General features: G+C 46.7%; 1 protein-coding gene across 4 annotated transcripts in view; it reads right to left on the bottom strand.

The window, feature by feature from the left end:
* Window positions 1-10,067, bottom strand: part of ANK1 (ankyrin 1) — a 205,488-nt gene extending 195,421 nt beyond the window's left edge. For 2 of the 4 annotated variants that reach the window (XM_079142135.1, XM_079142138.1), the window contains exon 1: window positions 9,654-10,061. In XM_079142135.1, the coding sequence (XP_078998261.1) occupies window positions 9,654-9,779 (126 nt within the window). In that variant the 5' untranslated portion in view covers window positions 9,780-10,061. Of the gene's footprint in view, window positions 1-9,653 lie in introns of all 4 variants that reach the window. The other 2 variants (XR_013764114.1, XM_079142136.1) reach the window with 2 other exon arrangements.
* Window positions 10,068-13,914: the final 3,847 nt, after the last annotated feature.

Here is a 13,914-nt window from a genome sequence, read left to right as displayed (position 1 = left end):
AAAGAATTTAAAAGATTTAAAAGAAAATTTAATCATCCAGAAACACATATATCAAAGGTAATCACTATGAACATTCTGTGCAGAGAATTTCCTTACTTAGTTACATGTCACTTAGCCACTCACATCTTAGTTTTCCTGATCTTTTCAGCTTATATGATTCACACAAGTTTATATTGTGTCCATTTAAAGTCAATATTACATCAGAAGCATATTCCTATATTCTTTTTCTTTTTGGTACCAGGGATTGAACTCAGGTGCACTTAACCACTGAGCCACATCCCTAGCCCCCTTTTTTTCTTTGCATTTTCTTTTGAGACAGGTTCTCACTTGAGTTGGTTAGCACCTCGCTAAGTTGCTGAGACTGGCTTTGAACTCATGATCCTCCTGCCTTGGCCTCCCAAGACGCTGGGGTTACAGGCATGTCCCACTGCATCTGGCTTCCTATTTTTTTTTAACCAAAAACATATTAAGAATGTAGACTCAGGTATGGTGGTACACAACCAAAGTCCTAGTTACTCAGGAAGGAGGCCGAGGCAGAAGGATTGCTTGAACACAGGAGCTCAAGTCAAGTCTGCATAATAAAGCAAGACACTGTCTTTTTAATAGACATGGTTTTTAGTGAATGCATATCATGTCACCACATGTATGGTGATGGCATCAGCTCCTTCTTTAAGAGTAAATTGGCCTTGTCCTCTCCAGCCCACCTCAGGCTGGGTAGGCTTCCTCCTTGAAGTTCTGAATGTTCACCAGAAAGAGTCTTCAGTACAGCTTTGTCAGAATTGTTGTGTGCATGTGCCATATTTAAAGAAAACGCTCAGAATGTCTGCATTCCAGGGTCCTACTAGAGACCTCAGAACAAAACTGACTGCCTGCTCCTTCCCATTTCAAGTCTGAGAGGTTCTCTCCCCATCCTTTGTATTTAAGAATGTATTCTATGAGCTCTCTCCCTGTCAATTGATAGCCCAGCAAGCTACCTAACAATAGATCCCAAAAATAAGGTTCATCATTTTCTTCCCAACCTGTTCCCTTTCCTCTTTTCTAGCTCAATGAAAGGCATCACCAACTAACTACTCAAACACCAAATCAGAAATGAGTCTCTGTTGACACTGAAAATCACTCTCTCCTCTCTCTCTCTCTCTCTTTCTCTCTCTCTCTCTCTCTCTCTCTCTCTCTCTCTCTCTCTCACACACACACACACACACACACACACACACACACACACACACCCGACTTACATATATAAATGTATATGCAAATATGTTAACATATGTTAAAGAAAACTTCGGCATCATCCTAGACTACTCCCGCCTACCCACTCCATTACTCACACAGGCAACTCTGTATCATCCAAATATTTCTTCAGTTTGTCACTGGCTCTCCACCCCCAGTTGCTACCCCAGCTCTGGCCAGCCTGAGGGATTATCCCTCGACATTCCTGCACCCTGCTTCCCAAGGGTCCTGCAACCCCACCACATTTCCACACCAAATGCAGGGTAAACTTCCAGGTCTCCTCTGCCCTCCCTGCAAGACCTGCCTCAACTCCCTCTCCTACCTGTTCCCTCAGTCTGCTCTCCTGGCTCCTGCCCCTGCGCCCACATTCCCAATCACCTCCTCTAGAACCTACTTTCTCACCTCCACACATGCTATTTTCTCACCTCCACACATGCTACTTCCTCAGTTGAATGCCCTGTTCCCACTTACCTGTATGTCCCCCTAACAGCCCAAAAGACCCAGCCCAACCACCTACATCCCAGGAAGCCTCCCAACTCTTCTCTCCTAAGCCCTACTCCTGCTTATTCTCCTGGAACTGCCCCCAAATCAACATTTCACATGCATTCTTCTTTTGGAGAATTGGGTACAGAATAAATGCAATCCCCTCTCACTTCTTTCCCTCATCTCCTGGTTTCCATCTCCATTAATCCAGCTACATCCATCAACTTGCTGCCACAGGTCTGCTAGAACAGAGCCCATGTAAATCAGCTTGGTCTATGCAGGCTCCACTGCAGGGAGCTTACTAGAAGCACAGGTGCCTGGCCCCACCCCATGCCCAGAGTCGGATCCACAGTTGTGAAGTGGGCCAGCTGTACCATTAGGGAACCCTCTCTCCTCAAAGTGGTTGTGATTCCAGCAAAGTGGAGAGGCCCCTGGGAGCATTTCTTTCTTCCCTCTTTTCCTGTAGTCCTCACCTTATGGATCTGGGGCTGCCCCTTCACTTTCAGAATTAGTTTTAAGAGCCTTGGCTATGGCAAGCCCATCATCAAGGGCTTCCTTTCCTTTCCCACAATGCTTCCTCACTCTCCATGACCTCTTCCAATTGTGGCACAATGCTGTTCTGTGCCTTCTAATTGCATTTTTATTTTTATTTTGGCAGTGCTAGAGATTGAACCCAGAGCTATGTGCCTGCTAGGCAAGTACTCCACCACTGAGATACATCCCAACCCTGGGACTTCCAATCTCTTATGCCTGTTTTATCCCTGGATGCACTCCTTGTCTTGGACACTTAGAAACTACTCAGAGATCTTGACTTCAAGGCAGTGAGCCATGAAACCATGGGGATCCAAGAGCCAGGCCTTGCTCAGCTTCTATTCCCACTTGTCCGTAACATATTCAACACCCAATCCAGCTCCTGGCCAGTGCTTGAAGTCAACATACAGGACTCAGATGTCCAGGATTCATCTACACATCCCATGTAAAAAGCAAAAAGTCCCAGATAATACGGGAAAAAAATCATTGATAAGGAGAGAAATGTTGCCCCGTATTTACGTGCATATTAAATGATTAGAGAAGATGTCAATTACTTGGTAGACAGATAAATCTCTGACACAAACAAGAGGAAATAACTACTTTGTGAGACAGACAAGCCAGAAAGAAAGCAGATGACCCCTAGGATTTGGTCTTCATCTGTTCTTTCCTGTGGACTCTCAGGTTAACCTGGGTACCCAGACAAGGTCCTTGACTATAACAGGTTGCTCCTGAATCATTTGGAGCAGCCTTTGGGTACCAAGGTTCAGCTGCAATCAGAGGCCAGTGGTTCTCTACTAAGCCCTCAATCCTCTGTTTTCCCACTAATTTATAAACACTTCATTTCAAAAAAGAAAAACTATCTTTCGGCTTGAGTCTTCTCTCAGTGCTTAGTGTAGCTTTGAACATCTAGATGTACAACCAGTGACTAGGAAGGTAGCCTTGTACAGTGATCTGAGAAAAGTCTGTAGACACAAGCAAATCTGGGTTTGAGCCCCAGCACTGGGATGCCCAAACTAGTAAAGGACACAGTAAAATAACACAGGTAGAACAGGTGGGAATCTGTACACTCAATACATGCAGACATGTTCATCAAGGGAGCCCAATGAACAAAGAAGGTTGATTTTGCAGCTATTATTGTCAGTGATGCTCCTAGATAGAGGAGAAAGCAATTGTAAATCTGTTATCACCTTAGCAAAAGCACAGAGAAATCTTTGAGGCAAAGCATCCAGTCATATTGAAAGCATATGAAATAAAAAAAAATTAAAAGCATTGGCTGGTCATTAAATCTCCTTTAAGCTTTGAGCATCAATAGTGCAAGTTTTCCTTTCTTGGAGAATATATTGTGCCTTGTGTCCTAAGATCCATACAGTCTCCCTCAGAAAAGTCTGTTATACCCACATGTTTCATTCTCTGGGATATTGCCCATCCCATATTTATTGGTCATGGCCTTTATAGTAATAGTATTGTCAGAAAAATTGGAAACCACTTTTATGATTCTCCTTTGATATACAGCCACAAATACTATGAGAGACTTTAATAAAGCTCAAAAATATCCAAGTGAATCTCAAAGTCATAGACAAGACTCATGAAGATGACTGAATAGGTCTGTGATAATACATCTTGTCCAAATAGGAACCTTCATTTCTTTTCCGAAAATGAAATGAAGGTATGATTCAAAGTGTCCTTTTCTCATTTACCACACTGAAATAATAATGTGCTATCCTTCCCAGATGAACACTGGGATCTCACACTGCCAGTGGAAGGCCAGCCCTGAGCTTGGGCATAGGGTTTATCAGAAAAAATAATTTAATTAAAAAGCATCATACCAGACAGCTTCCCATCACTATAATAAATACCTGAAAGAATCAACTTGTAAAGAGAAAAAGGTTTATTTTGGCTCATAGTTTTGGAGGCTTTGGTCTGTGATCAACTGACCCATTGCTTTGAGTCTCTAGTGAGGCAGCACATCATGGCAGGGAGCATATTGGGGAGCAAAACCACTTACCTCATGTCTGGAACACAAATGAGAGGAAAACAAAGGAGTCAGGGTAAAGAATTCCCATCAAGGGTATTCCCCAAAGACCTGAAGACCACTAGGCTCCACCTCTTAAAAGCTCCATGACCTCCCAACAGTACCTTAGCCTAAAGAACCAAGCTTTCAATACATGGGTTTTTGGGGGACATTTCAAATCCAAACTATAGCAAGCATTATGTCATTAACTATAACTCCTCTTATGTATAATATTACATATTAATTAAAAGAAAAAATTAAAAGTCTTGTCATATTGAGAGGAGAAGACAAAAACAACTAGTGAGCAATCAGCCTTTGCTGGAGTGAGCAAGAAGAATAAAGTGGCCCTGGGGCTGGTTTGTGGTCTTCTTCCTAAGGAGGTCTCTCACTCCAGGCTTTGAATTTTGGCTTCTGACTCAACTACTTCATTTGAGGAGCAAACGGAGTGCAAACCTTACAGTGCTTGACATTCCTGAGGGTGTAACATCTCTGCTCACAAAATCTGGTCTAGTTTATGGTTGGGAAGTGACAGGAGCTCCCAGGGAACAGAGCCCATCTCTACTACCTCTGCAACAGGGAGGGAAAAGCTGACTTGACAAATGCACATAAAGCAGGCTAGGAAAATCCCCACATCTTCAGCCACTACCAGCACCTCCCAAAGGTTGGGAGAGGCAAGATCACTTCCATTTTTTGAGGCTCCCCATTTACTAACATAAGAAGAAATGTCAAAGCAGGTTACCAAAGCTATGGTATGTTATAAAGGCTTGTAACTAATCCATTAATGCTTTTAACAATTCACACGCAATGCCACACAATTATGCAATTCAAAAGTCAAACAAAGATTTCATATACAAATACCACTTCATACTGCAACACACAGTAGTGAAATGGTTTAGCAACAAGACCCAAGTTTAAAGACGTGATCATCATCATACTCCTTCAATCCTGTGGTTAACTCTTGAATTAAATTTATAAACCCAATTGTAGATAGAAGTTTGAATGTGAGGTCCTTTGCAAAAGGGAGTCATGACCAACATGAGTCTTATTTAATTCCTGTCCCCCTCCCTCTTCCTACTACCTGCCCTCTCATCCCTTAACTCACCAAAGTTCCCTGTGCTAGACCCTAGCCACCATGACCCCAGGCTCAGGCAGGTATCCCCAAAACCTCCCCTGTGGTTCCCATCTCTGGTTCAACAAAAGACATCTCCACAGCCCAGAAGCAGGTCCTCCTCTGCTGTGGGAAGAAGACTGAGGGCTCCCCAGTGTGTGCTGCATAAACTAGAAGGACTGACAGAGCTGCCTGCGCAGCAAAGTGGTGGAGGCCGCATTCCACTCTTGGGTTCTGCTTTTCCCTTTTGCTTTCTGTACCTTTCCTCCAGCTCTACTTGTAAGGCTTTGGTTCATGGGGTTCTGTGCAAACACTGTTGTTGTTCCAAATGGCTAAAACTGTTTGACATTTAGTGCAGCAGAGACCCTGTAAGGAACTAACTATATGCTCAGTGGTGGAATGCACTGCACCAAAAGATTAGATAGTTCTACCGCCTGCCTGAAAATTGCTAATGCTTTGCAAATGATTAGAAAAAGAAAGAAATACTGGGCTTGCTTCAGATGCCCCCAAAAGACAGATATTGTTCACCCAAACACATGCCTGAGATCAAGCCAATATCTAGGCAGGCAGAAACAAATATTATATGAGTTCACTCATTCAACCATTCATTCCACAAACATCCATTACAGACCCCACGTGTGTCAATTCCTAAGCTAGGTGTTGGGAACACATCTATGAATAAAATACAACCTTTTCCTTCATCAGCATCAGAGGATGAGAGAGGTGGGCAAAACAAGGGACAAGCAGAGAGCTCAATAGACGTGATCCAGGGCACAAACAGATATTGAGGTAGTCAGCTTAGTGTAATGCTGTAAGTAGGATTGAGATGTCAGCCCTTTTCTCTCCATTGTGTCTTCTCCATTCCTTCATCCATTGCTCTTTCCATCCTCTGCCTCACTTTCTTTTCAACCTCCCTGTCCTTTTCTCCTCCTAACTTCAAGCTCTCGGTAAATATAAAAAACACACACGTTACACAGCTCTAGAAAGCTGTCCTTCTTAATGCAAAAGCCTGCTTTACACATGCTTTGGGATTTCTTTCTTTCCATTGCAACCATCAGAAGCAGGGAGACTTATCAGTGAATGTCGTAAGTGCTGGGTTTTATTTTTTAAAAAATCTGCAGCTACGAACAGCAAGCTCCTGATGAGGATACGTGCTACACAAAGAGAAAACTGAATGAAGCCCCATAACAATGCAGGCACTTTTCAAGCTCCAGAGTTTAAGCTCAATTCCCTGTGTTGAGGTGGTTTCTATCTGTGTCAGTCAGTGCGTCACAACATCAGCCTCCTCCATCCCCCGATGCACAGCACCCCTTAGCAAGAGCCTTCCCACACAACATCATCAACTGTAAAAACTGCAGCCACTGTTGAAGTTACAACCACAATTATTTCTACAAATGGGAGGGATGCAGTTCTGCTCAGTCAGCCCAGGTTAAGTAGGTTACCCATGGGATAAACACCTTTCCTTCTAGTAAATTCAGAATGCCCTTGGCTCAGCTATACATTCACATGAATTGCCAATTCCCTGGAATAAAATGTTCATTTACATGTAGGAAATTTGTTCTTCATGCTGATACAAGAAGGATGGTTCCATAGCTACCCTGTTGTCTGTGTGATCAACTGGAAAGTCCTCAGCTGCTTGATTTTAATATAGTTTGCCTTGAAAAATTACTTCACTGGTAACAAATGGATCTTTGTTAGACTTCACCTTATGTGAACCTTCAAGTTAGTGCCCAGCCCTCTGCTTAACCAGCCCTTACATGAGCTTTCTCTAAATGCTCCCTATAGGCTGAGAATATGGCTCAGTGGTAAAGTGTTTGCTTAACATGCACAAGGGTTCCAACCCCACCACTGCAAAGAAACTAAATAAATAAATAAATGCTCCTTTCTGCATTGCCCTGCCTCCCTCATTTCTCCCTTGAGGGCCTTCCACCTTTTTATGATTTATATTTTGCTATAAATTTTAACTCTATTATTTTACATGGTTATCAAGACCACCCCAATGGCTTACAGAACCCACAATCATGAAATACAAATGAAGCATTTCTATACCCGACTCCATATTGAATCTCCCCACACTCAAAGAATCAGCCCTAAGAAGTTAGTGATTATCATCACTTTGGATTAAGATTTCCTTATTGTTGTATCAATCATAGCATCCAAGATACTACATAAAAACTGAAAATCTGTATGGAAGATTTTTAAATGCTTACTGACGCAGTATGCTGGGACCAGCTGGTAAGACAAAATAACACAATTTGGGGGAAGGGGAACATATTATTATCTGACACTAAAAATGGAAATAAAGTTTATTAAAAATATAAGGATTAAGATACAAGAAGTAAAAAGAATATTGAAATGACCACTTTTATATGTGTTATTATATGCAGTCAGAATTCAGAGTAATATTAAAGGGAGTTTCATAAAATAAAAAGGAATAATAAAAGAGTTCCAATTTGATTATTGCTCAAAAACTTATTTACAGTATCAGGAGCACCAAGGAGGAAGCTCAAGAGCAAGAAGTGGGATAAAAACATTGAGTGAACAGTTTTGGAGAGGATTGCCTTGGCTTCAAAAGCAAGAGGCAGGAATGGAAATATAGAGCACTCTTTCCTAACGAGAAGTTTATGTTGTTGCCAAGAAAGTGGGTGAACACTCCCCGTACATATAACCAGATTTCCCCCTGCCTGACTCACAGGATGGGCTCTGGTATTTTAGACCCTAGCAGGGGGACCTGATGGGATTCTCTAAGTGGCACCAACCCAAACTCTGATTCACTGTTGGTTTGGGGAAGGCCTCTTTTCAGTCTTGCTAAAGGGGTGGTACCTTGATGAAACTACTATTTACACACAAGAAGGCACTCTCTAAGGAAAGGAGGGCTACTGTTTTCTGGAGGAAAATAGGAAAGCCTAAAGTGTTCATTACTTCTATTAAAATCAGAGAACATCTCTACCCCTGGAGACTCATCTCTAGAAAACAGCTGGATGTCAGTCCTGCTGACCTCCTAGTAGTGGGGTGTGACCCACAGACAGCTTGTTTCCCACACTCAGATATTAACTGAAGGTTCAAAATGAGAGAACTTCAGTGGGGGAAAGGTTTCCTTTGCAACCAAAGCCAGTGCCTCTGCCCTGGAGCCTTAAGGGGTCCCATACCTGGGCCAGGAGATTTGCAAGCTAGGCCCCACACCAACTTCTTGAGGTCAAAATTGTTCTCAGAAGCTGAAGCCCAGTTCTACTTTTAACTCCCAGGATTACATCCATGTACTCCTGGCCTGTGGGTCTCTATGGCTTTAGCCCAAGGCTCTAGCTGCCTTTTGCTGGAGCCAGTTGCCTGTTCACTGTTCCTCTTCATTCACAAAGGTGTTTGTAACTAAAGGGTGTTTCTAAGGTGGTTCTAAAGATGCCCTGATTAGGGAAAAGGAGACCCCAGACCCAAAAAGGAAGGGCTGAAAATAGCAACTGTTTTTTAGGGGCTTGGGTCATTGAGGGTTATAACTTGTCTCAACAACCTTCCACAAAAGCGTTGCCTAATGCCCACCCACTGTCAGAAGCACTCTGACCAGGCCTTTGGGCCAAGCTGGACAGCACCTGTACCTGGTTTCCAAAGGAGTTTCCCCTCCCTACCATCAATGGCTCTTCTTGAGTGACCCTAACATAAGATGTTGCCAAGTGCCTGGGGGTGGGGAATGTCTTCCTTTCTGTCCCTGGACCTAGAGGGTCAGGAAAGGGGATTCCTGGTCTTGAGATAGGTCAGGGAAGGGCAGGAGCCCCGCTCTTCAGAGAGACCTGGGAAAGATGCTTTCCACGCCAGAGAGTGGGTCACTGGGGGAGGAGCTGGGCAGAGCTGCTTCAGAAGCCTGAGCCGCGTCTACTCAAACCAGCTTTCTCAGAAAGCCAAGAGGGGCGGCGTGCCTGAGTAGAGCAGCCCACTACCCCAACTGGCGGTTGAGAGGCCGGAAAAGTTGGTCCGGGAGCTGTGCCGGCCAGCCCGCATCTGTCCAAGGTGCTGAAAGGTCTCCGCGGGCGGCGGCGGGCCAGCCACTGCGAGCCCTCAGCCTACTGGCCGCCCGCTCTGCCCTTCCAGCCTCCTCCTGCTCTGTCCTCTTCCCCGCCGCACAGAAACCTCTTTGCTTCTCCCGCTCCCGCCGGAGCCCTCCATTCTCGGTAGCATCAACTCCGCTGGCCCCGGCGCCCGGAGCCCTCATCTCGTTAGCGGGTCTGTCGAGCCCCCTCCTCCTACAGCCACTTCCAGGGCGCCTCTGCCGCTGAGCTTTCGCCGCCGCCCCCCTCTTACCTTCTTCTTTCGGTCACGGGAGCGGTTCCTCCGCTTCCTGTTGGATTCCTCCTTCTCCTTCTGCTCCTGGAGGGCCTGCGCCTCGATGTCTTTGATTTTCTTCAGCTGTTTGGCCGCTTGAGCCATGGCGGGTCACAGAGCTCCGGTCCCCGCCTCCCGGACCCCTCACACTTGGCGATCCAGGTGGACACCCTCCCAGGAAGGGGGCAAAAAAGAATCTGCTCCGCAGAAGGGAAGCTTCTTTACCAGCCGCGGGAAGGCTGCGGCGGGGTCGGCGGGGAAGGCGACTGCGAGGCGCGCTGAGGGCGAGGCGCGCGGCGGCTGCCCGGCGGCCCCCGGATGGCGCCTCCCGCCGCGGCCGGAGCTGCTCGCGGCGCCCGGGACGGGCTCTGGGCACGGCCCCACCGCCTCTCTCCCTCCCTCCGTCCCTCCCTCCCTCTCCTGCGGCGGCGGCGGCGGCGGCGCGGGGGGCGGGGGCGGGGAGGCGACTCGTACTGCGGCGAGCGGCGAGCGGCTAGCTGCGAGCGGGTCGGGGAGGGGTCGGACTCCAACAGTTAACGCAGGAGGGCGCGGGGGTAGCTCGCCGCCCCGGGCCCCGGCCGGCCCGACGAGGCTCGGCGCGCTCGGTGCCCGCGCTGGTGCATTGCGAGCGGCGGGCTGCGGGCGGGCGGGCCGGCCGGGCTTCCACCACTGCAGTGCCGCCGCCGCCAGACGCACGGGCCCCCGCGCCGTCGGGTCGCGGGAACAAAGCCGGCCGCTCTACGCGGAGCTACGCGGGCGCCGCGGCAGACTTTGCTGCGGGCCGCTTAGCCTAGCTGGGGGCCGAGGAGAGACTGCGGCGGGCGGCGGGCCCAGCGCCCAGGCGACCCTGCGGACCAGTGCGCCTGGCCGTGGTGGCGAAAGCCCAGCATCGCGGGCTCTCAGGCTCCGCGGGCGGTGAGGTGGGGGCGAGGCGGGGGCGAGGCGGGGGCGGGGCGGGGGACTGGCCTCCCCGGCAGCCGCGCGGCTGCTGGGGGCCCAGGACGCGCCCACGCGGAGCCTCAGCCGCGGTGGAGCAGAGGGCGCCCTCAGGGTTGAGTGGGGGGCGTGTGGTTCCAAGACTCTCTGGGGAAAAGCGGGTTGCCCCCTATCGCTAGCTTAAAGCTTGATTCGCCCCTTCCAAACCATGTGGACCTTTTAATTTGCATATTTACCAATTATAGGTAGAAAACATGTCCAGCATCAAGTGAGCCCCTTTCCTTTGCGTTCTTTGACCGGAGTGGAACTAGGTCTCTGCACCAGGGACCGCCCACCCCCACCCCCCATTGCCAATATTGTCACTTACACCCTCGCTAGAAAATGCCGGCTCCATGGGTGCACTGGCTGTAAAGACTCATACCTGGGCATTAGGTCACGAAGCCACCGACCCAGGCTACAGGACAGAGAAGTGGCCATAAGCTCATCTCACCACCTCATCTCACCGCCCCATCGCATGTCAGGTGGAGAAACAGGCCCGGACTTGACCGTTACAGCTTTGGCCTGGTGTGGCTCCAAATTTACCCCTTCTTGCAGTTTTCCTTTCACATAGTGCTAAGGAGGGAGTTGAGTAAAGCAATATTTAAGACTTGAAGAAGTTATGAAATAGCCAACTTCCTTCTGCCCCCCACCAAGTGTAGACATTTAAGCAGCTACAGATAAGAGCCTAGAAAGTAAGTTGTTCCACTAAGAGGAGGAAATGATGCCCATGAGCTGTGGGCTGCAACTCCCTGACCTCCCATTGTGTAAACTTGGGGAGTGACTGAATTCTGTATGTAGTGCTTCTTGCCCTCCTCCTCTGCTATCTCCATGTTTTCCCTCTCCCGGAACCTTCCATCCACCTGTCCATCTAGAATTCTTACCACTAGCCACGTGCCAATAATTAAGGTGCTGACTGAAACCCTGGTTTGAACATTTTCCTTTCCATGGACTGGGTCCTGGACCCTCTCCTTTTCTCACTCCAGGCGTAATTTGGTTTACAAACACCAATCCCATAAGTCATTTTAATTGGCAAGTAACATTTTTTAAATTTTTAAAGAACCTGATGAATTTTAATAATGTATTTTACTTTAATATATCTGAAATACTATCATTTCAACAGCAATCAATATAAAATTATTGAGGCATTTTACATTCTTTTACTAAGTCTTCGGAATTCAGTCTGTGTTTTATACTTACAGCACATCTAAATTCAAACAAGGGACATTTTAATGGCTTAACAGACACATGTAATGGGTGGTCGATGTATTGGACAGCATAGCTCTAGACTATCTCACCAGGCCAGCTCACCCATGACCTTGGCTGGAATCAGCCTGGCCACAATGAACAAAGTTTATCTCCAGCACAGACCTCTTCTGTGAGTGCCAGACCCATGTACCCTGTGCCCTTCAATCTCCTAATAATCTCCTGCATTACCTCCTGCCACCTACTAATTTATTCACCATACTGTGATCATGATAATCTTTCCATGACACAGATATGATTATTGATCTGTTTCCTGCTTAACATCCTTCTTTTTTGATGCAAGGAACTGGGTGGTTGGTCTCTGATTACCCACCCACTTCTCGACCCAGATCTGCCCTGGTACTTGTGTTCCAGCTGCAGCAGCCTCTGAAGGTGTCAATGCCATCTTCCACAAGGTCTATGTCACTGTTTCCCCCTGCTCAGACTGTGTTGCCCTCACTTCACCACCACCTTTCCCCCTACCCACCCAGTCTAGCTAACTCCATTGCTCTTACCTAATTTTGCAACAGTTTCCATTGCCTCCAAAGGCCCTCAGATGAACCTTACTGTCTCATTACAACACTGTATGTGGCTCCTTCCTCACTTGAGTTAAGTAGCATTTTACATTAGTGTGATTAATAGAGTGCATGTCTCTTCCACTAGACTTTAAGCTCCATAAGAGAAGGCAAGTGTCTGGTTTTGCTCACCATTGCATCTTCAGAACCTTGGACAGTACCTGAAACATACTAGGGCTCGGTAGACATGCATTTAAAAATCAAATGCACTATGTACTTGCTTAAGGAATATAGTAAAAATAGTCCCACTTCCATTGCACCAAGAATTATCACCATTTTACAGATGGGAAAATTAGGCACAGGGAGGAAAAATAACTTGCTTGAGGCCTCACAGCTAGTATACAGTGGAGCAGAAACTTGAAGCCTAGTGATCTGGCTGCAGAGTCTGTAATCTTTACCATCCCACTGCATTAACCCATTTGATTTCCTTATCTGTAAACAAGGATATTGTTAATGTCTCCTTCAAAGTACTGTCTGGAGAACCAGAGGAAAGAGTGAACGTGAAATGTTTCTCTTAAAGATCAGATGCTGTTCTGAGCTTCAGTTTCTTAAAGTGCAGAGTGAAGGGACTGAACTAGTTGGTGTCTAAGTCCCTTTCAGCTCCAGAATACTGACTTCTCCTATATGTATCTAAATCTTTATAGCAGCCTTTCAACGGTTAATTTTGTTTAAATCTCTAGACTCAAAGGGAAATATTAAGGAACAGAGGTTCCCCTCAAATCACCACCAAGAGTAGAGGCCCTGGCCCTGGATTTTCAAAAATTCCAGGAACTGGATGTGGTGGGGCACACCTGTAACCCCAGTGGTTCAGGAGGCTGAGGCAGGAAGATCTCAAGTTCAAAGCCAGCCTTAGAAATTTAGTGAAGCCTAAGCAACTTAGCGAAACCCTGTCTCAAAATAAAAAATAAAAAGTGCTGTGGATGTGGCTCAGTGATTAAGAACTCCAGGGTTCAATCCTTGGTACAAAAAAAAAAAAATCCGAGTAGGGGCAAGAACTCATCTTGTTGTCCATGTCCAAGATCCACTTTTAAGGTAGTTCCCCTGGGTCCTGTTATATATTAGGCTCCGAAAGAAAAAAAATAGGAATATCCTAGATGAAGCCATTTGCTGCAACAGGCAGATCTGGACCCTAGAGGGTGTGACCAGAAGATAGCAGGTGTTCTCTTGAATTCATACAGAAATGAGGAATTGGGCAGGATCAACATCACAGTAGCTGGAGGGACTGCCTTGCTCCTGGTTGGGGGACTGACAATATAACCTTTCTGTCCTCTTCCAACTGCAACAGATTAGTGGCACCATACTAATCTGACCATTAACTATGACTTAGGCATTGCTAATCATTCACCAAACATTTGTTTCTCATTTTTGAAAAAGCATCCTTGCCTCTGTTCTCCATATGAGGAAGCTGAGGCTGAGTGTGTTTACCTAACTTCCTTAGGTCACACTCC

Source organism: Sciurus vulgaris (genome assembly GCF_902686455.1).
Source record: "Sciurus vulgaris genome assembly, chromosome: 5".
Taxonomy (NCBI): domain Eukaryota; kingdom Metazoa; phylum Chordata; class Mammalia; order Rodentia; family Sciuridae; genus Sciurus; species Sciurus vulgaris.
The sequence above is the reverse complement of the archived record's forward strand: the minus strand, read 5'-3'. Positions and strand labels throughout refer to the sequence as shown.